This window comes from Hippoglossus hippoglossus, chromosome 15, assembly GCF_009819705.1.
Source record: "Hippoglossus hippoglossus isolate fHipHip1 chromosome 15, fHipHip1.pri, whole genome shotgun sequence".
Taxonomy (NCBI): Eukaryota; Metazoa; Chordata; class Actinopteri; order Pleuronectiformes; family Pleuronectidae; genus Hippoglossus; species Hippoglossus hippoglossus.
The window spans coordinates 13,479,769-13,500,137 of record NC_047165.1 but is presented as its reverse complement, the minus strand read 5'-3'; the positions used below and the strand labels follow the sequence as shown (position 1 = coordinate 13,500,137).

At 41.1% G+C, this 20,369-nt stretch overlaps 3 protein-coding genes across 6 annotated transcripts in view; 1 reads left to right on the top strand and 2 right to left on the bottom strand.

Annotated features, from left to right (window-relative positions):
- Window positions 1–178: 178 nt before the first annotated feature.
- phf3 (PHD finger protein 3) lies at window positions 179–11,866 on the bottom strand. 4 transcript variants are annotated; one of them, XM_034608955.1, is made up of 17 exons: window positions 11,735–11,866; window positions 10,324–10,574; window positions 9,832–9,948; window positions 9,328–9,728; window positions 8,339–9,267; window positions 7,767–8,049; window positions 7,349–7,400; window positions 5,345–5,504; window positions 5,099–5,255; window positions 4,874–4,990; window positions 4,532–4,654; window positions 4,290–4,434; window positions 4,000–4,186; window positions 3,769–3,916; window positions 3,588–3,677; window positions 2,579–2,774; window positions 179–2,488 (listed from the first exon to the last, which is right to left on the bottom strand). In XM_034608955.1, exons 2-17 carry the CDS (start codon window positions 10,556–10,558, stop codon window positions 744–746), a joined length of 5,085 nt encoding a protein of 1,694 aa, XP_034464846.1. In that variant the 5' UTR covers window positions 10,559–10,574; window positions 11,735–11,866; the 3' UTR covers window positions 179–743. The 4 variants fall into 4 exon arrangements, with proteins under 4 accessions (XP_034464846.1, XP_034464848.1, XP_034464847.1 ...); XM_034608957.1 differs by having other exon boundaries at window positions 5,345–5,459; XM_034608956.1 differs by having other exon boundaries at window positions 7,776–8,049.
- Window positions 11,867–12,528: 662 nt separating this feature from the next.
- si:dkey-103j14.5 (isoaspartyl peptidase/L-asparaginase) lies at window positions 12,529–18,420 on the bottom strand. Its single transcript, XM_034608960.1, has 7 exons — window positions 18,325–18,420; window positions 16,188–16,384; window positions 14,505–14,647; window positions 14,201–14,364; window positions 13,836–13,954; window positions 13,516–13,626; window positions 12,529–13,304 (listed from the first exon to the last, which is right to left on the bottom strand). Exons 1-7 carry the CDS (start codon window positions 18,402–18,404, stop codon window positions 13,096–13,098), a joined length of 1,023 nt encoding a protein of 340 aa, XP_034464851.1. The 5' UTR covers window positions 18,405–18,420; the 3' UTR covers window positions 12,529–13,095.
- Window positions 16,434–20,369, top strand: part of khdrbs2 (KH domain containing, RNA binding, signal transduction associated 2) — a 67,828-nt gene continuing 63,892 nt past the window's right edge. The window contains exon 1 of the mRNA XM_034608959.1: window positions 16,434–16,564. The gene's annotated coding sequence lies outside the window, so the exon portion shown is untranslated. The remainder of the gene's footprint in view (window positions 16,565–20,369) is intronic.

Here is a 20,369-nt window from a genome sequence, read left to right as displayed (position 1 = left end):
TGTATAATAGTGCTTTTAATGGAATGTATGTAAATGTTCTAAATCAAAGCAGCTTCTTCTGTTCTGTTTATTTGCGGGTGGCAAGCAACGTCAAGGTGCGTTACCACCATCTACTGGATCTTCTACTCACTGCTCCGATTTCACGAAATGTTTTTTACCTTTGATTCAAAGACATACGTTTTTATAATCAACAATAAAAAAAGGATTAGCTTTATTACGAACTGTACATAAACACACGGTGCAAAGGCACACTTCATCTCTAATTTATACAAGCCAAAATGTACATACTTTTTTCAATAGAAAGTAAGTATATAAAATATTTAAGCAATTTAAAAGAAATGAAGTTGAAAAAAAAGCAAAGCTGCTGTTTAGAGCCATCCTTAGTGAAATGTTTTCTCTTACATTCATTCAATATGCTCAACTTAAACTTCTCACCAAATGGTCCACACACACACGTGTTGTATGTTACCACGACAATGACAACATGAATCGGTCGTCTGTAGTCAGTACAGCAGCTTAATGTGAATAATACATGAACAGTAAAAGGTTAAAAATTTGAAAAATGTTCCGATGTTGAGTTCTTCTGGGTCAGAAGACTAAATTATGTCATTTTGGATGTATAATGCAAAATGGAACTTCTATGAAGAAAGTGGCTTATAAGCCGCAGGCTGGTGAATAAAACAAACAAGCTGTGACAGTCTTTCTAGCTCTATGCTGCTTTAAAATAAAAATAACAATAATAATTACGAGTAACTGTCTTTTGAACTTCTCCGTCCATTCTCATAATCAGAGTCCCGTCTGTGTCTGTGTCTGTCCTTGTTGCGGCTGCTGTAGTCGTCGCTGTGGTGCCTTTCTTTCCTCTTCTCAGCGTGACGGTCCTCTGAGTGTCCGTGGTGCCTGCTCCTCTCCCTGTGCTTGTCATCCGAGCCACGATCGTACTTTTTCTCCCGCTCCCGGTCTTGGTGTCGGCTCTTTTTCCCGTGATGGGCGTCCCTGTGGTGGCTGTGCCGCCCGTGGTGGTCTCTGTCCTCTGTGGTCCGCGGCCTCGCCCACGGGTCGCTGTATCGCTCCTCTGGACGCTTGTTGTCTTTGGCCAGGGATGGAGGTTGCTCAGATAGCTCAGAGTAGCTCTCAGAGTACTGTGACTGAGGTTCAGGAACATGCGAGGTGCTGTCCTGATCGCACGTCGTACTGTGATTCTGATCCTGGGTGTTTGGTGTCGAGAAGGTGTTAGCAGGAGGGACACTTGGGTAGTCGTAGCTGCCAGGTACCTGAGGCTGTTGTAGTGGGAGAGGTGCTTCTGCACTGTTGTATGCTGGGAAAGCTGGTGCTGCTGGTGGTCCCTGTACTGCAGGAGGGTATACTGTTGGTGTTACAGCAGCACCACTCTGGGACATGGCAGGATCTTCCTTTTTAGGGGAGCACGATTGAACAGCAGATTGGTTTTGTTCCTCAGGCTTGTTCTTGGCCTGTGAAAGCTGTAAATATCCTTGGTGAAATGTTGTAAGTGGATCACTCCTAGCGCTGCTCGGCACAGGAACAGGTTTAGGACTTGAAGTTGCTGGCTGGCTGACTTTCTCCTTTTGTAGCACCGTTGTTTTATCTTCAATTACACTGGAATAAGCTGAGGACTTCTTCAATATTCCACTTAAAGGAGGTTTTGAGCTATTTGTGTGATCTGTTGCAGTTTGGGATTTTGATTGCAACAAAGAATTCCCTTCAGTCGCTCCTTTTACGGTTTCAGACAAAAGGCCGGCATCGCCTTTGTTTGCCGAGGCAGCAATGCTAGTTTCAGTCCCGCTTGGAGCCGCTGATAGGCTTGCCAGGAACGCTTCAGTCGGTACATCTGGAGGCTTATCTTTCAGAGAGATATGCGCAGTGTGGGTCACCACTGCAGCATCTTTTCCTGACGAGTTGTGAGCAGCAGATGCATCAGTCGGGCTGGAGAGCTCTGGTTCAGCTTTAGCAGCTTTCGGCTCTCTCTTCTTGATGACAAAGCGCTCTCGTTGGGCAGCAGCTGTTGGACTTTTGGTGTTCCCAGCCGATGCCTCCGTTTTTGAAGGTGGTTGTGTCTTAGGGGTGTCGTCTGCTGCCGGTGCAGGTTTTCCTCCAAAATCTGGCAGGGGTGGCAATTCCCCACCCCAGCCCAGTAACACACCTGGAAGAAAGCGCAGTGGTTTTTGTGGCTCCTGATTGGTGGGCTCCTCTGATGCTGATGGTTCTTCAAGAGCCTCTTTAACAGGCTCATCAACAGCCTCAGTGGTGTTAAGTGGTTTGTCCTTCTCTTTTTTGTGCACTGTCGTCAAGGAAGAGAGAAACAACTTCTCATCCTCCACTGTTGTCCTGGTTTCTTGAGCGGAAACGGTGATGGGTTTGATTTCAGGAATAATCCTCCCAGTTTCATTCAAGTCCACGGGAAGAAAGTCCCTTTTTGATCTCTGGCGAATTATGAGTCCGAGAAGAAGGTTGGGCCGGTTGTTTTCTAAACCTGTCAAATCAAAAGATTGATTCAGTTTAAAAGATAGTTAGTAAGATAAATGAATCATCCATGTGAAAATTGGTCAAGCGTTCAGGTTACCTGGCCCATCAAAGGGAACAAGCTGATGTGGAACTTTCTCAGCGGCACCCAAGGGAATCAGATACATGTCCTTCACTTGTTTCCGGTTATTAGACACCACCCCGAAACGCCTACGACTGCTGAAGTAGGCAAACAAGAGCGTGTAGGAGATCTCATCTTCGTCCGACTCGGGGGAGAAGCGAATCAGGCACACCTCCTTTAATGAGATAAAAAGGCATGTGTCAGTAAAATCTTCCACCCGTGTACAAGAACAATGATTTAATCAAACCGCTCTTAAATGCATCAAATGGAATTTAACACTGGAATTTTAAATGTCTGAATGTCAACCTCAGCTGCTCTTGATCACAATGAACCACATGCATTAGTGGATGATTGCATTTAAAGACAGACTGCAGGATTTTCCTGAAAAAACAATGTGTAGACTCGTACTAAATCAACACCTATGATCCACTAGAAGTGTGTGGTTGTGTAGAGGCCTGTATTTTGTGTGTGGGATGTTTCTGGGCTGCTGCCTTGGGACAGTGGGTGTATATCCCTCAGCCAATAACAGGTAGAGTGTGAGGGTAGGACAATACAAAAATGTTGTGTGTCAGAAGTGTTACCTAATCAGCGACATGTGCATAAATCCAGACGTATTAAAAAGGTGCACAGAATAGATTCTAACGTTCTCTACAAATGTGCCGGCTGTTGATTTGTGTTTACATCAATGTAAGATGTTAGAAGCAGCTGTTCCAGACAGATACAACAGAGACTAACATCAAGCGTATATTTTAATATTTACCACGTATTTAAACCCATGTCATCTACCTCCCAGATTCCTTCCACAAGTGAGGTGTGTTTATTTGTGCTTTTGATCCTAACCACTGCATAACAATCAGAAAACAACTGCTCCAGGGAGGAGGAGCTGACTTTGAATGATCAACTAGTAACCGGCAAATCCAGTGTAATATACCTTTAATGACTGAGATGTACTATATTCATTTTCAAAAGGAAAGCTGTCAAAACTCACTTTTGTTCCACTTGCCCGAATCTTGTCCAAATAGTCCCACACCATCTGTGGACTTATCCTGCCGCCAACTTGAATGCTGTCTGGCAGGTCCTGTTGGGAGGTGGAATCAAATGTATAAACTGACAGCACTTTAAAACAGCCATCAAAAACTCTTGAATATGTTCAGTTGTGTCCACATTACCTCAGTCGCATTATCCAGATTGCCCGAGACGGGGAAAGCTTTAGTCACGAGCTTTGCCACAGAGTGCATGTGGATGAATCCTCGCCACAGGGACTGCAGGCCGGAAAGGAACAAGGCCTCTTCATCTCTTCCAGCTACATGATCTGACCTGTGACAAACAGAACAGCGATGTAGCACTCTTGCAAAAAACGAGTTACACATAAGAGCCACGCAGAGAGTCCGAAATAATACCTGGATTCATATCCTGGCCGAGTGCTTCTGAAGCTCTCCTCTAAAGCTGTGAGGTGCAGGTCGTCCTCAAGTGCGGGTCCTGCTGTGCTTTTTGTCTCTTCTGATTTGGTGGACTGCCTCCTGACAACGGTGGTAGCGACCTTGACCACTTTGGTAGGGGCCTCCTCCACAGGGGGTGCCATACGACCTTATAGAGGGAAAAGGGGACAAATGTGTAACAACGGAGAGTGGATTATTGAGAAAGAGCTCCAGGGCTAAGATCAGATCTTTTACTGATGTCAGGCTTTTACCTGTACAGATTTTGCAGTGCAGGTCAAATAAATGAGACTTGTGTTGGCCTGTAGTGTCTTTATCTGTCTTGGTGTTCTCCGCTTTGTCCTCTGGGGTTTTGGGAGGTTCTGTCGAGACTTCAGTCAATTTAGGGGAAGACTCCATCTGAGAAGAGTGAGGGAAACAAAGACATTCAGGCAAACATGTCGCCCTCTTTTACTTGGATATATAATGCAGAGTAATACTTGACATGTTGCCTTACCTCTTCAGGCTCAGGCGCTTTTTGCGGTTCTTGACTTTCGATTTCAATTTCGCCCTTGTGTGTGATCTTAGTGATGGGTCGTCTCTCTGCCTCTCTTTGATCTTTTTCAATCATCTCAATTGTCTGTAAAAGGAGGAATTCATTATCATTTGTTTTCTAGATGGCTACTTGAAGTTTGAATTTTCTAAATACAACCATCTATAATGAAAACAATAATAAAAGCACCACATCTACAAATGTTAATCGTACTTGCTGAGCTTAACTTCTGTTACATAATTATCGTGAACTGTCATGGTGAATTTAATGCAATTAAATATAGACTAAGCTTTTAGTATTACTTACATGTCGGTTCTCCCTTTGTCGCCAAGCAGCCAATTCTTTCGAGGCCAGTTCCTCAGGACTCATTCGAATTAGGTTACTGGGTGAAATTTCCCCTTCGAGAACTCTCTTAAAGAGGACCTGAAGAAAACCATTCAAACAAAATGGAAATTCATTGATATTAAAACTGAAATACAACACCAAGAAAACGTTTCATGTGTGTCGTGCCTGATTTGAAGTCGTACTTACATTGTTTTTAGTATCTTTGAGGTTAAACATTAAGCTTCTGTACTTGTTCTTGTATTTGTTGTCAGTGTCTTTATACAAGTGAAAAAGCTCTCTCTCTGTCTTCTTGGCGACTTCAGCAGCCCGCTCCACTGAGATGTTCAGATCTGACTCCTTCAACCTAAAATGCAGAGAGTCACAGTTTTTGAGGAATTGGAAGGCAATGTCAATTTCCGCATTTACTCTTACTTAAGCTTATGAAACACTTACCTCTGTGTAAGGATTTCTTTCAGAGAATCACGCACACTCCGTCTGATGGCCTCCACGGACACGGGTTTCTTTGAAGCCGAAGTTTTACTTTTTGCCTCTTGTTTCAGCGAAACGCCTGTGAGGACAGAATCACAAGATGTGGGGAGCAGGTGAGGGAAGTCTACGACCACCAGGAGCAGAGTTAGGAGAGAAAAATGTGACATTCAAAAACAGCTGATGTGAAAAACTTTATCGTCTCTTAGATATTAGATAACAGCTAATGAGATTTCTTTCACCCTTTTCTTTTGTAATGAACAAAAAATGCACAGTTAGCACTTTTAGATGTAGCTGTGGATGACCTTCACACAACCCGAACACAACAGCAGGTAGTCAGACTATATTAAGCAGCAACAAGACGGTGGTATTGGGTTCCCAATATGGAAACAACACAACACAACTATTATAAGACTCCCTTACACATACACTCCTTTTTAGTTTTAGGTTTTGCCTTCCCGATTCCCAAAATGACCTCCACACTCACTAGCTTTAAACTCACTCTGTACTTTGTTCAGTTTTTGAAATACAAACATTGAGCTGTGAGACACTTTCTAAGGGAGTTGGGAGAAATATGTGCCTGCATCGTTTTAAAAATACAATATATGCGCTGCTTTTCATCGGTATTTTAACACTGGCAACATGCTACACCCACATGTATATCCATATTGCAATCAAATCTCGTCTGTCACCGGCATGTGGGTAGTTGTGGCATTCCAGTATTATATTTGGTCTCAGTAGACTCAACAAATATAGTTTATATCAATATTTTCTGGTTGTGTTGATATCTATATATATCTATATCTATATCTATATCTATATATATATCTATATATATATCTATATCTATATCTATATATATATCTATATCTATATCTATATCTATATATCTATATCTATATCTATATCTATATATCTATATATATATATCTATATATATATATATATATATATATATATATATATATATATATATATATATATATATATATATATATATATATATATATATATATAGATATATATATACACATATATACACATATATATACACATGTATAAGTGGTAAAACCATCAGTTTTTATTAAAATGTAAGCAGCTCCAGTCCAACTGAAAAGCTGTCTGTATGTAGCAGGTTCATTTTAGATGACAATAAACCGCCCCCTCTCTCTACCAGCAGTACCTGCAGACTATGAATCATGGCAGCGGCAGCAGAGGGAGGAGGACAGAGGACAGGAGGAAGGACTGATGCTGACTGATGTCTAAACTCTTCATTCTCACTAAGCTTCACAAAGTATTTTGATGTCAGGAATAATATGGATTTTACTGACATTTCAGATTTGTTCCCAGTGAGATAGTGAGCGTACACGGTGACTTTGCTGCAGTAAACTTTACAGTTGTTGCTCTAGAAATAATATTTAGTTACATTTACATTAAAATCCGCAAAAAGAAATTCGTCAAGAATGTGCATGTACCAAGGTGCATCAGTAATAGTCTTATAATCGCATCATAGCCCTCTGAATGAGAATCAATGAAAAAATTTAAACCTAAAATTACCTTTGATTAATTTCAAATCCCTACAAGAACCAGACAGCACCTAAGGCCTGTGAGACATTTAGAAAAATCCTGTGCAAGTGAGAAATGTTTTTTTGGGACAATCTTTCAGAGCAACATTTGTGTAGTAGAAAGAACAACACAACTACATTCATCGCCTTAATCAGTCAAAAATTTAAATAAAATTTAGACATTCAATTATTCTATGTTCCTAAAATCCCTAATTTGATTGTTTCATGCTTTAATTTCAGAAACACAGATTCACTGAGGGAGATAAATGTTCATAACCAATGTAAAAATTGTGTCTTCAAAAACTTTTGGCCAGTAGTGTATGATTAAAGTTTTGAGCATACTTGCTGCTGAATCTTGTCGTGATAACCTTCATTTAATCTTGTATATAATTCTGTAATAACATACCTGTTTTATAAGCTCCATCTCTGGCATCTGCAGACGGCCTTCTGTCGGGATCCTATTTTGAGAGAGAAGTCCATTAGTCATAAGTACTTTGCATCATTGAGGAATAAAATATATAAATGAAATTAAAATCTGAAAAGGGTCAAATATGACATAATAACCCCTCAGCCAATTTTGCAACGAATTCAGGGGGATTTTTAAGTGCGGGGAAATGTTCTAAAGGTTGGTGAGAACACCTTGTTAACCACAAACCCATGTGCATGGCTCCTGCAAAGTAAAAGCCAAAAGACAAACCCTTGGCTATGATTAATATCAGAGGATGAATTATCTGAGGGGGAAACAAAATCTGTTGTATATGAAGGATTTCAATTTCTTCAATGCATGGTAAAACATTTTCCTTGTAAGAGCTGTCGGTGCTCACCTTTCTTACCGGTCTGACTCCCCCTGATGTGAGGCTCTGGGAGGATCCTGGTTCTGGTTTGGGTTTGGGAGGCAGCTTCTGGTCCAGGACCTCAGTCTTTGCTGGAACTTCTGGTTTGGGTGCGCTCGGGGGCTCAGGCTCCACCTTTCTGCTCTCTTCGTCACAGCACTTCAGGCAAACATACATCTGGTCCTCCTCCTCCATTTCACGTACTTTTGTCAAGTCGAGACCGACGCAGTCACCGTGGAACCAGTCTTCGCAGCGACCGCAGCCCACCATGAACCTAGGCAAAGTATGACTGTTATTAAAGGTGTGTTTGCAAATTAGCATTCTGGGCACCAGAGTACTCTGAACAAACAAATATTACACCAATTAGAAAATTCTGTTTACAAATTCTGCCAAGTTCTTTATGTAATTGTGCTAATATTGAATGCGCTGCTGATTTAAAAGTCAACAATTCAGTGTTGTTCATAGTTCTGCAACAAACAACAGACACTAATTAAATCTGAGTCACAATCAATAATATGGCTATTGTACAATAAATCGATATTTTTGTTAGGAACGGCACTTACGTGTTATTGTGGTGTTTTTTACACAGGCCACAGCAGTTGTTTCCATCCCACACGTTGTCACTGTTCGCAGGCTGCTCCTCGGCCGCTTCCTTCTTCGTAACAGGAGCGTTATCTGGGATGAAGAGCTGCGGCTCGTCCACAGACATGCTTCTTACACTTTTACTTTTCTGTCTCTGAAGGATCTTTTCTGGCTTTTTCAGTTTGGGCTTTTCCTGTACTCCCTCTTCAGGCGTTTTTAACGTATGGCTTGGACGACTGTGCACTGGCTGAGCAGACTCAACTTTAGACTTATTAGGAGCGGGCGTTTGTTTGGTCGGCGGCTGCTGATCACCAACACGGTTGCCAGATGATGGGCTCTTCTTTAATGCTGAGCTAGATGGAATTGGTACTTTTGGCTTCACTTTAGTGTCTCCTGTGCTTTGTGTCTTTTGCACTTTAGAAGCATGCTCACTTTGGGCGTTTTCTGCAGGCCTTTTCAAAGGCGCAACTTCTTTCTTGTCCTTTAGAGGTTTATTTTTGTGCAGGTCACCTCTTGGGATGATTTTCGATGGCGATGGATTTTGTGATACTTTAGGCTCTGTAATCACGTTTTTTGGTTTACATGAAACCAAGTCCTTATTCTTGGTAGGAGTCAGTCCTTGTTTAGATTTAAGTGGATTTTTCACCACATTCAGTTCCTTTTCTTTACCGTCAGTCTTACTAACAGTAGTTAGGTCGTTCTCGTTGCATTGTGGCTCATTAATATCTTCTTTTTCATTACTCACTGGCTTTTGCTCTTCAGGAATACTCTGATTGTCAAGCTTTGTCTCTTGCGTGGACGGGTTCCCTTTTAATGTCCCATTGGAGGTCTGCACATCATTGGGATTCACATAGGGGCCCAGCCCATGGACTACATCATCAGCAGTGCTCTTCTCACTCACATCCACCTCAGCCACACTCTCTGCCACACTCTCTGCCACACTCTCAGCCACACTCTCTGCCACACTCTCTGCCACACTCTCTGCTATGGGATTCTGTACATTGACGGCATCAGCCGGCAACACGGTCAAACCTTTGTCCACGACGGGCAACATATCCTCCTCAAGGCACACGGCCTGGCTTGTATCAACGTCTTGTGTATAAGAGGGTCCTGGAAGCAACTCAATCTTGAATCCTCCAATTGTGACTGTCAACCGTCTCAGTACGACCGTAGGATTCAGCCATCGTCCTCCATCAAGATTATTTACGTTGATGCGTCCTCCTTCAGTTAATTCTTTCTTTAGTTCTGTGCCTTTAATTTGTTTCTCAATGAGACACGACTTTTCTAGCCTGTCGGCTGGTTTCCTTCCAGGACGTCCTCGGGTAATGATGTTGCTGGATGTGTTAGCGGGTTGTGGGCCATCACTATTTTCTGTTTCAACAAGAACCAAAACATGGAAAATGATGTCACTCACCACATCTCTAGTTTAAAGATTTCATATGGTGGAAATCTAAATGCACCGGCACCAACTTACCTTGTACTGAATGATGTGGACGTTTCTTCGGCCTGCCAACAGGACGCTTCACTGGTTTGGTCTCTTCAACTGTCATTTCACTGCTGAGACCTGTGGGTGCTGAACCATCCTCAGGACCTGCCAACAACAAGTAAAAGAAATAATTGTAGATTATCACCTGGTGTAACAATATGAGGGACAAATATCTACAGAAAATGTAAAGCACATTTATGACGATAGTGTGCATTTGTCTAAAAAGTGTGTAATAAAAGGCTAAAAATAAGAGCACAATTGAATTTCCCTCAAGTGTTCTGCAGCACCTAACAGCTTGCTAACATTATGCACTTAATACAGAAAAGAGCAAGCTTTTAACTTCTTTCAGCAGGTTATCCAGTTCATTCTGAATTGCTTTTATTGTGAAGTAGCCACGTGAAGTTATGGCAGTAGCATATATTAGTAGGCATATAATCAAAGACTGGAGTCAGTAAAATAAAATAGAATTGTCTGACGTACCTGTGGAGGTGGCAGCCGGAAAAGCAGACTCCTCGTTGTCCAGCAGATTGAACTGAGAGCTGGCACATCCAAACATGGGATCTTTGTCACTGAGCATGTTCTTCAGTGAATCGTCCAGCTGGAGTCCAGACCCTAGCTCATTACTGGCTTCACACTCAGAGTTCTGACCCGCAGTCAGGGAGTCGTCCAACTGGTCACTGGGTATTAGATGGTTTGAGGTCTCCACAATATCCATGAATGCTGCTGCCCTCCTGCAAAACGACACAGACAGAGTGAGTCCGTATTGATCCAAGTAAAATTATATTGATAATGCTTGGATGAAGCTCTCATGCATCACGTGCAACATCCTAGTTGCACATAATATATCAGACCAGGCTCAAGAGACAAGCCAGAGAGGATGTAAACAAATATCCACAGGTTTCAAACTATTTTGAGTAAACTTCTACATACAGCTGCTGGTAATCAAAGTGCTAACAAAGTTACAAATGGCTGTGTACTGTCAGTTAGATTGAAGTCACTGCTAAACATTGAATTAATGTCAAAGTTGTTGCACACAGAGCGACAGATGACCGAGGTTTCCTCCAGCAGCTGTTTTTTTTGTAGCCTACATGTTTACTCGCCTGCACCGTTGAGCCAACGTCTCCAGCTTCTACTTGTTTTGACAATTTCTCTGATCCACCAATGTTTACAAAGCCCGATGTGTTCTACCTCTGATCAGCTTTACGTGTTTTGAATTTAAAAACAAGAAAAGTGTTCACATCCTCGACGTGGAGTGCTTTCAAAGTGACGCTACTGTTAAATTACCTGCAAGTTACCAGAGATGTTGTTTTAAAAAAAACAAAACAAGCACGACTGGAGCAGGCCAGAAAACTCAGCTGTGCTCAAACCAGTATCATTAGCTGCTTAAATCTCAAACACACTGGTGCGAAACCATCTTCAGGTTGATTTAATCTCGCTGAATAAATCTAGATATCCGTATAAAACGCGTGGCCAAGCTTTGCCAGTGAGCTGTTTGCTAGTTAGCATGCTAACGTAAGGAGGCTAACAACAAGCCGCTGCAGAACGCGTCAGGAAGCTATGTTAGCATGCTAACGGTAACTTGTGGGGTATGTCTGCACAGGGCAGCTCACTGGTTTAGATTCTAGCACCGGTAATACAAGCTATGTTCCCGCAGTTAGAGACGTGTGCAGGGGAAGTCGACACATGCTGGATAAAACATGTGGGTATTAAGTTACACAGCTGGATGCTAACTCTGTCATTCAAGGCTAGCTAGGTGCCGTTAGCATAGGCCCTAGATACCAAGTTTGTTTGTAGCCTTGGAGCTGCTACGCGAGCACGCCCACACGCAACCCCTCCAACGCTTGTGTGGGAAATTTCATTACATGTCTGCGTAAATATAACAAACTCTTACTTCTCTCCCGCGTCTCTGCCGTCCGACTCGCGTAAGGTTACATAGTAGCACCGCTGCTCCCAGTAACTTCCTCTAACTCCGCCGTGAATCGCCCCAGTGCTGCAAAGCCCCTGACAGGCAGCGTCACGTGGCTTGTGTTTACAGGCAGCATGGCAGCGACCACAGACCCAGTGAGGTCCGCTACTGACCCACTACTGACCCACCACAGACGGCTGCTCACAGACATCACGCCGCTTCAGCTCCATCAACAGACGGGTATGATGTGTACGATCTGGATCCGTAGCTCCGAGATCCAGGCCAAAAGTTTGAAACATTTTTTTATGTAGTTTGAGGTACAAGAATAATATTTGGATATGCAACTGAAAAATAAGGCCTCATATATGACATTTTCAACGAAAGTGAGAAATAATTTGAAAATAAATATATTTTATTCTAAAGACTTCCAGAATTTTTTGAAAATTATATTTAAATTTTTTTTTTAAACTTCTACTACACTATATTTAGTTTTTCAAAACTTCATCTGTGCTGCACTCTTATTAAAAAACTGTGGTAGTAACATCCATGCCATTTAATTCAAAGTCTGAATGAGGTTTTTATTCACAGTCTCTCTGAGCAGCAATTGTTCGAAAGGCTGAAGCCGCACAGACAAAGCTGTTGGTCAAATAGAGCAGATTCATGAATGAATGAGGCTGTTGTTGCTGTTTAGAGGTTCTTGAAAAGCATTGAAAACCAAACAACGTTTGCTGAAACTCGTCAGTCGGGTTATAAAAGAAAACAAACAACACATTTGTTCTTTGTAAACCTAAATAGTGTACGTGTTTATTTGCATAAAGAGCAGGAGAGTGAGGTCCCATCTCAGGTTGGACCTGTCCACCCACCCAAGTCACAATAATGCCAGGTGTCAATAGGTGAAACAAAACTCTGACATATTTACCAGACATCCAGGACTTGTATCAACTGACAATCAATAAAATGCACCTTTAATAGTGTTTCAAAAATGAGTCCACTTCTTCAGATAAAATGGGGGAAAAAATACTACACTGTTACAGAAACTTTAGTAAAATAAACACATCCTATATTTGCATATGTGGTATGCAATAAGAAAAACTATCCTAATGTATGGACTCGTTGCTCCACTGACTGAGAGGTCTCCAGGCTTATGCACTGTAATATTTATAAGGTGTTAAATTCATTCAACATATGTAGAGTATGTAGATCTGACAAGAAAACACTGTTGATTACTTTTGGCTACAGACAACAGTAGAGAAAGGTTCAGCATGGCAAATTAGTAAAACACAATTAAAATACTGTTCCTCTTATTTTTCTCAATACAACTAATGAGGACAAAGAACCTAACATTTTTATTTGGAAAAATGCTCTTTTAATCTTTTATCTGGGTCTAAGCCAAACCACAGAACATCCTCTTCCACTGCTGCCCAAGCCATTCGCTCTGTGGTGAACGTGGCTGCCCACTGGCCTGATGGAGAAACGGCAATCGCACCCCCCGCACCTCGAACACGCTCGCCCATGTACCTCAGAGACAACTGTGAGGCGTCTGCCACTGATTTACCTGTTTAGTGTGGAGGAGAGAATAAGATATGAAATAAATATACTGTTGTTGCTGCCGTTGCCATCAAATCAAATTAATGCTACAATGAAATACTGTAGTTACTCTAAACTAGGAATTATATAAGGCATTTGCACTGTTGCAATCTTATTCAAAAACTGTTTGGTGCTTTATAGAAAAAAATAAAGTCAGACTAAAAAACCTGATATTTTACCTTGTTCAATATGTGAAAGAATGAGTCTGGCCAATGTGACTTTAAGAATGGACTCTCCATGACCGGTACAAGACACTGCACCACTGCAGTTGTCTGCATATCCTCCAGAGCCTTATTTACAAGAGAGAGCAGGAAAAAAAAGTTTAATCATCTATTAAATTTGTATTAAATGCAACTCAATTTCATGCATTGATGTCCCCAAATACTAATATAAATTTAACTCCAAGTTGTGGGGTAAAATGTAATTTAAAAATCTGATTTTAACTGCAGCCGACAATATAATGTGCTGTTTGAGAGAGTTAAAGTCAATTAATTCGTACCAATAATCGGAGAGTCTCCTACTCTGCCAACCATTTTATTCCTGATCCCTCCAGTTGATGTTGCACATGCGACATTACCAGCACCGTCCACAGCAACTGCCCCAACTGTATCATGGGACCTGGAATGAGACAAAAAAACACTTTATTCAAAAGACACAGAAAAAGCACATACAGTGTAAATGCCATGTTTGGTATAGTACACAAGAGCGTTGTTAGAAGCCTTTATACTGAACAATTATATTTATTTATTTAATTATATTTGGGGTTATTGTCAGGCTATTCAGACTGTATGTGTTGAGATTAATGGAAATTTTAAGTCAAGATAGGAAAGTGTAAAAATAAAGTCAGATGCTGCAGATACAAACCACTGAGAGTTAAAATCCTCCATCACTCCAGTGGCATAATTCTTCTGTTTCTCCCACTTGCTCCTCTTGTACTCCGTCACCAGAGTCTCGGTGGGGACTGTGGCCACACCGATGCTCTCTGCAAACATGTCCGCACCTCTGCCTGTCAACATGACGTGGGCGGTCTGACATTTCCCAAGGCAACAAACATGTAGGAAAATGCAAAATATAATTTGTAACAACAAATTAAAAACATTCATGAAAATATAAATCAGTATCTCCTGCTACGTCTGTTCCGTAAGGCCAAAAGTATTTCAGATGACACCTTCTCCATCACCGCTCGTGCCAGTGACACCGGGTTGGCAATGTCTTTCACACAAGACACAGCACCACAGGCCAGTGTCTTCCCATCCATGATGATGGCATCCAGCTCCACTTCTCCGTCAGTGTTTAGTGTGGCTCCGTGTCCTAGAATTAAATGCTACATTCAGTAACAAACTTAAACGGCATCTCAGAAAAGTCACGTTTTCTCACAGTTAATAGTGTTGGTGCTGAGCAACTAAACACACAGACATGCTGAGAGAACTTGGTGTGAAGAGGTTAAAAACTACAGCTGTTTATCATTGTCGGCACGGTGGTGCAGTGGTGAGCACTGTCACGTCACAGCAAGAAGGTTCTGGATTCGGACCTGCCGACCAGCCGGGGTGTGTAGGTTTTCACCAGGGTCTCCGGCTTCCTTCCACAGTCTTCGGTTACGTTACCGGTTACCACTTAGGTTAATTGGACACTCTCGATCTGAGGGTGTGAAGGTGAGCGGGGATTGGCTGCAGCACACCCATGGCCCGCAAAGAATTAGCTGTATAGATCATGTATGTAAAATAGTGATAATAATAATAATAATCATCATTTGCATTTATATACAGAAAAACAGGATTACAAAGTGTTTCACAGACATAAAAACTGAAATTACTATTAGAGTACAAGTGCACTTACAAGTTTAAACACGTTAATGCAGGAGACACTAGATGAAACATCTAATTAAAAAAAATGCTAGAGTTAACTGAGGTAGCTTGTCTAAATGACAAAGGGAGGTTACAGTGCAGCCCTTCTGCTAAAAGCCCAACCACCTTCTGTCTTAAATCTTGCCCTGGGTACCGTGAGCGACAGCCCGTTAGCAGATCGAAGTGCTTAAGGAGGGGTATGAGGGAAGAGGAGGTCCGCTATAAGTAAGACAGGGCCATTCAGGTGATTTTAAAACAGGGAATTAAATTTTAGAATCAATTCTAAAAAGCACGAGAAGCTGGTGCAATGAGGCGAGTGTGGGTGTGATGTGTCGGGGAGCCCAGCGAATAATGAGCTGCGGTAAATTGCAGGGTGTTAAGAGGTTGTCTGCCACATCCTCCCATGTCCGCAGGGCGCTGACAACAAAAGCAGCAGGACTTATGACCAATGCATTGACTGACTGGCTTGTTACACTGACAGAAAATGCTATGTATGTAAACTGATTCATTAGTCAGAACACGTGGGTTAAGTTTAGCGAAGCAAATATTATATATGTTTATCAGACAAAACAGACATGCTGATATTTTTCTCCACAGACTCCATCTGGCTCTACTGCTGGATTATGGAGATGAGCCCCATAATCGGAGGGCGGCATGACCTTTGTGTCCACCACCATCCCCCAGACTCCTTATGGAGCCAAGGTGTATGTTGGCATCACCACCAGCAGATGGAGACAGTTCACACCAGACAGAGCTGGCTGAATTGGGTGAAGAAGATGGTGATCAGTGATTGGATCCTGTGGAGGTGGAGTTGTTGTTGTTTTTTAAACTGAGAGTAGTGAAGCAGGAAATCTACTTGTCCTGCTTTTATTGAGATTCATTGTGATCTTCATTTTAGTGCAGATCCGATTGGAATTAACGCTCTAATACGGGGATGAGGAGTGTCAATGTTTCATCAGTGTCTATTAAATTAGAGTCTGAATGTATCACAAAGTAATTCTTTGTACCTGCATTGAACGCAGTGTTGTCTTCCAGCGCTCTCACAGCTGCTTCCACAGCCTCCACTGCAGTTCCCCCACTTTTCAGCAGAGAAAAGCCCTCACATGCTGCAGCCTTGACTCCATCGACAGAGGCCTCGGCCAGGTGGTCTGGAATGGCCCACGCCCCGCCGTGCACCACAATGACCGCTGACATCTTTGACTTCCTGCAGGGCAAAGAGGCGTAGAAGTTTAGGGATGTTTCACTGAAGTTGTAGCCGAGGAATTATTGGATTACTAACATTTACAGACTCTTCTCTGTGTTTTTAGTTACAGTTTTCCAAGACGTACAATCAACCTACGACTGATCTTGATATGAGACGGTTTTATCAACTGCAGTTTTCAAGGTCAGTGAACTTTAAAACTTGACTGTATCTGTCGTCTTCAATAAACGTTTTCTCGGCAGAGGAACAACACTTTCAGCGCAACCAAATTCCTCATGCAAACACATATTTTATTTTGTTTTAATCTTATTATTTTCAGCTCCCTTTTTAAATGAATAGCCTCACAATTTTTGTTTACCATTTTGTTCACATACATGACCTGATTATCATTAATATTACTGATATTTAATTTCCACTAAGATCCAAGTTTTAAGTAAATAAATCACAGAAAGTATTACAAAGATATTAAAGATAGAAAGACAGTCGAAAAATCTAAAGGAAAATAATATATAATTCTCACATTATCACACCTTAAAGCAGTGGTTCTCAAACTTTTTCTGTCATGCCCCACTTTGGAGCTAGAATATTTTTCATGCCCCACCCGCTCCCCTGCCCTAACAAAATTATGACAAAATGGGCCAAGTTTAACATGTGTATTTACATAACATACACATGAACATTAAATTCACATCAGGGAATTTCTGATGTGCAAATAAAAACCCCTTTTCAAACAACTTTTTGTGACATTTGCCACTTTTTTCAAAGAATAGTGCAATAACTTTGCTTAAATTCAACTTAATTGAAGTACTTTTGGTGACATTTATCACAACATTCCTCCATCGGTCTGTACTTTTTCAAAAATAGAGAAAAAATAAATTAAATTATAATCACTTTGTTACAACGATGATAAAGCTCAACCAAAAAGAACACATGCATGTGACTGGGGTGTAATGTTTCTAAGTGTCTTCTTAATTTGTTGGGTCTCATAGAGTTTTCAGACCTAAAAGACACACTGGTCTCTCCTCATGTCCTCCTTCATTCACTGTGAACCCAAGAGCAAGACAGGCTTCATCGTACTTTCTTTTCAACTTGGTTTTTGAACACTGTGTCTTGTTTGTCACTGACCGGCTGCTTCACGTGAACGAGCTCTGATCTCACTGTGTGTGTCTCTCTGAGCGAATGAGTGGGGGGGGGGCTGTGTGTGTGTGTGTGCGCTGTCTGGGGGCACACACACACACACACACACACACACACACACACACACACACACACACACACACACACACACACACACATTTCCAGCTCCTGGTATTTCATGCTGGCCTGATACGATTTAACAAATTAACGTGAACGTGAGTTCACTGTTCGCGCTCCACCTGTGGCGCGCTCCACCGGTGGGGCGCTCCACCGGTGGGGCCCCACCGGTGGGGCGCTCCACCAGTGGGGCGCGCCACACAGTTTGAGAATCACTGCCTTAAAGAGATATTCCTACAGTCTTATTACTTTTTTACAACAAAAACAAAGTAATTATTATCCGAATTAAAATATAAATTATTATTCTTATTATTATTATTATTGTAATTATTTATACTCTGAAATTAATAATAGCATTCTCGCTATTAGTTTCAAAACTATTATTAGTTTTGCATAATATATAGATTTTAAATGAGACATAAACGACATAGGAGTTGGTCAGTCGAACATTGTCACTATTAGCTAATTAGCTAATTAATAATGGTTAATTTAGCTGCATCGAAGTGACATCTCTTTCTTCATGTGTGTGTCTGACTCCACTTCACCGCAGGACACGTGTCTTACACCACCAGAGTAAAGTCTGTAGATCATCAGTCACTAAACAGTCGTTCACAGTAAACAGTTTGTCTACAACATCCTCCAGCTGTTTGAGTCAACATGCAGGTGCGAACATCTGGATCTGTTCTTACCTTCCCAGCTCTTCACACTTAAACCTCTCCGCCATTCTCACTTGGGTTTGTGAGACGTGAGTGGTTTTGTTCGACCTCATCGCCTCTAACTTGACTAAGTTCGATTTAAGATAAGAGTTCCGGCCAAACGTTTCAAAATAAAAGCCGTCTTGACCAAATGGGTAAACGTTTTATTGTATTAATATTTAGAAATAAAAGTTCAGCAGATGGAGGAATCAATTATTTGTGGTCCAGATGTAATTTGGATGAATAGGTGTCACAATAATGAATATAAGGGTCAGCTATTGTACTGCTCTTTTAAACATCTTTTAAACATTACAAAAACCTAAGAAGCTGAAACCTCATTAGTCATTAGTCATAATTATAGTAATAATCAAGCCTCTACAAGTAGGCCTGATTAATCTGCCCGAGGTTTTCCAACAGGTATCAGGCAACATTTTCAGCTCAATGCATGATTTCATTACATTTTTGATGTTGAACAGACGATGATGCACCCTCAGCATTTTCAAACATGTATCACCACATATATGATCCAGTGTGTCCACGGTGGACTAAGATGGTCAGAGTGAGCATCATGTCTCTCTCCTCCTCAGACTTGAACATGGCTTCAAAAACAAACAGGCCAGCTCTGTTATACATACAGTACTTTAGCCTAATCTGAATTAACATTAGTAGTGTTTATAGCTGTTTTAGAGTTTTATTTGACAACAACAGATTGTTAGATTCCTGTGTCCAGCTTGACAGAGGCGGGCTGTAATTGGGGCCAAAAAGAGGACAGAGTTTATCGGTTGGTTAAGCAATAACAAAGGCCATAGAAACAGCTTCACATAGTTACCGCCACCGTCAAGTTACAGAGAAATATGTTAATATGATTTCTGGTGTTTGTGTCCCAAATCAAAAGATTGTTGAACATGTTCATCAATCATTGATCCAACACTGGAGCTTCACTAAGGAAATGTAACAGAAGTGATGAATCAAAGTTCCACAGAGCAAACTTGGTGATCACATGGACACAGTGAGAACAGCTGTCGTCAGTAATGCACAAATATTAGCACACACAAAAAGCATTGAAGTTGAATGGAAAAATAAAACAAAGACACAAAAATAGAAGCGATGAACAAAACATAAACAAGCAGATAAAACACATAATAAATCGTCTGCAAATTTAAAAAAACCAACTAAGCCAGGATACTTTAGAAATTATAGGTTTGAAAGGCTTCTCTCCGTTAGTGTTCGTGAAATTTGTAATGTTGCCGTTTGACCACTAGAGAGCTGTAAGAATCCATAAAATCTTAGTTGAAAACTAGATGGTGTCAGTACTGATAGAGAGTCTAAGTCAGAAGAGAAGTGTTGATAACTCTTTTTCCCCCAAATAACATGCAGCAGTCTGATAAACATCTTCTCTCAGCACTGACAAACATCAGTTTTCCTCTTTCATATTTGTCAAAGAACACATTCTGCATCTTGATGTCTGTTTTCATTCTGTCTGTTTTCATCCAAAGATATAACCATACTTTGAGATTACAAGATGAAACCACATATACAGTCAAACTCATATTAACAATACTAACCAACAAGCACCAACAGCAGCAAGATTATTAATCATTTCACTGAATGAAATTACACAAGTCAAGGTCCAGCGAGCGTGAAACACAGAGACAGTCCAGCCGACATGGGCGTAGTGGTTTTGTCAAGCAGAAAAACATTGTGTCTCTTCTTAACACAGAGTGATCAATAATTCATTTAAAGAAAAGAGGACGTGCAAATGTGATGTTATAATCAATGTATTCTAACTATCTATAAAGATGAAGAGAAAAAAGTTGGTTAATAAGATATTCATGTCTTTTTTTTATAGCATTTTAAACAAACCCACGTGGTTGTTCGAGCTCCTGAAACCTACACATGACATTTTTCAGTCTCCAAAACAAACCTTCTATTGAAGAGTAATATATTTAATACTCATGATTAATAATCACGACACTAAAGGTGAAGTGAGAGAAATCATTTTAAATGTAGAGTAATGATTAATGACAACATTTACCCAC

Bases quoted from the DNA above. Each gene is read 5' to 3' on its own strand.
- si:dkey-103j14.5 (XM_034608960.1), bottom strand. From the start codon at position 18,404: ATGAGGTCGAACAAAACCACTCACGTCTCACAAACCCAAGTGAGAATG. The intron at 16,385-18,324 runs GTAAGAACAGAT...TTTGCCCTGCAG, and splicing joins AAGTGTGAAGAGCTGGGAAG to GAAGTCAAAGATGTCAGCGG. The intron at 14,648-16,187 runs GTACAAAGAATT...ATTTAATTCTAG, and splicing joins CAACACTGCGTTCAATGCAG to GACACGGAGCCACACTAAAC.
- phf3 (XM_034608955.1), bottom strand. From the start codon at position 10,558: ATGGATATTGTGGAGACCTCAAACCATCTAATACCCAGTGACCAGTTG. The intron at 7,401-7,766 runs GTGAGCACCGAC...CTCTCAAAATAG, and splicing joins GAGTCAGACCGGTAAGAAAG to GATCCCGACAGAAGGCCGTC. The intron at 2,775-3,587 runs GTGAGTTTTGAC...ATCTCATTAAAG, and splicing joins TTCGGGCAAGTGGAACAAAA to GAGGTGTGCCTGATTCGCTT.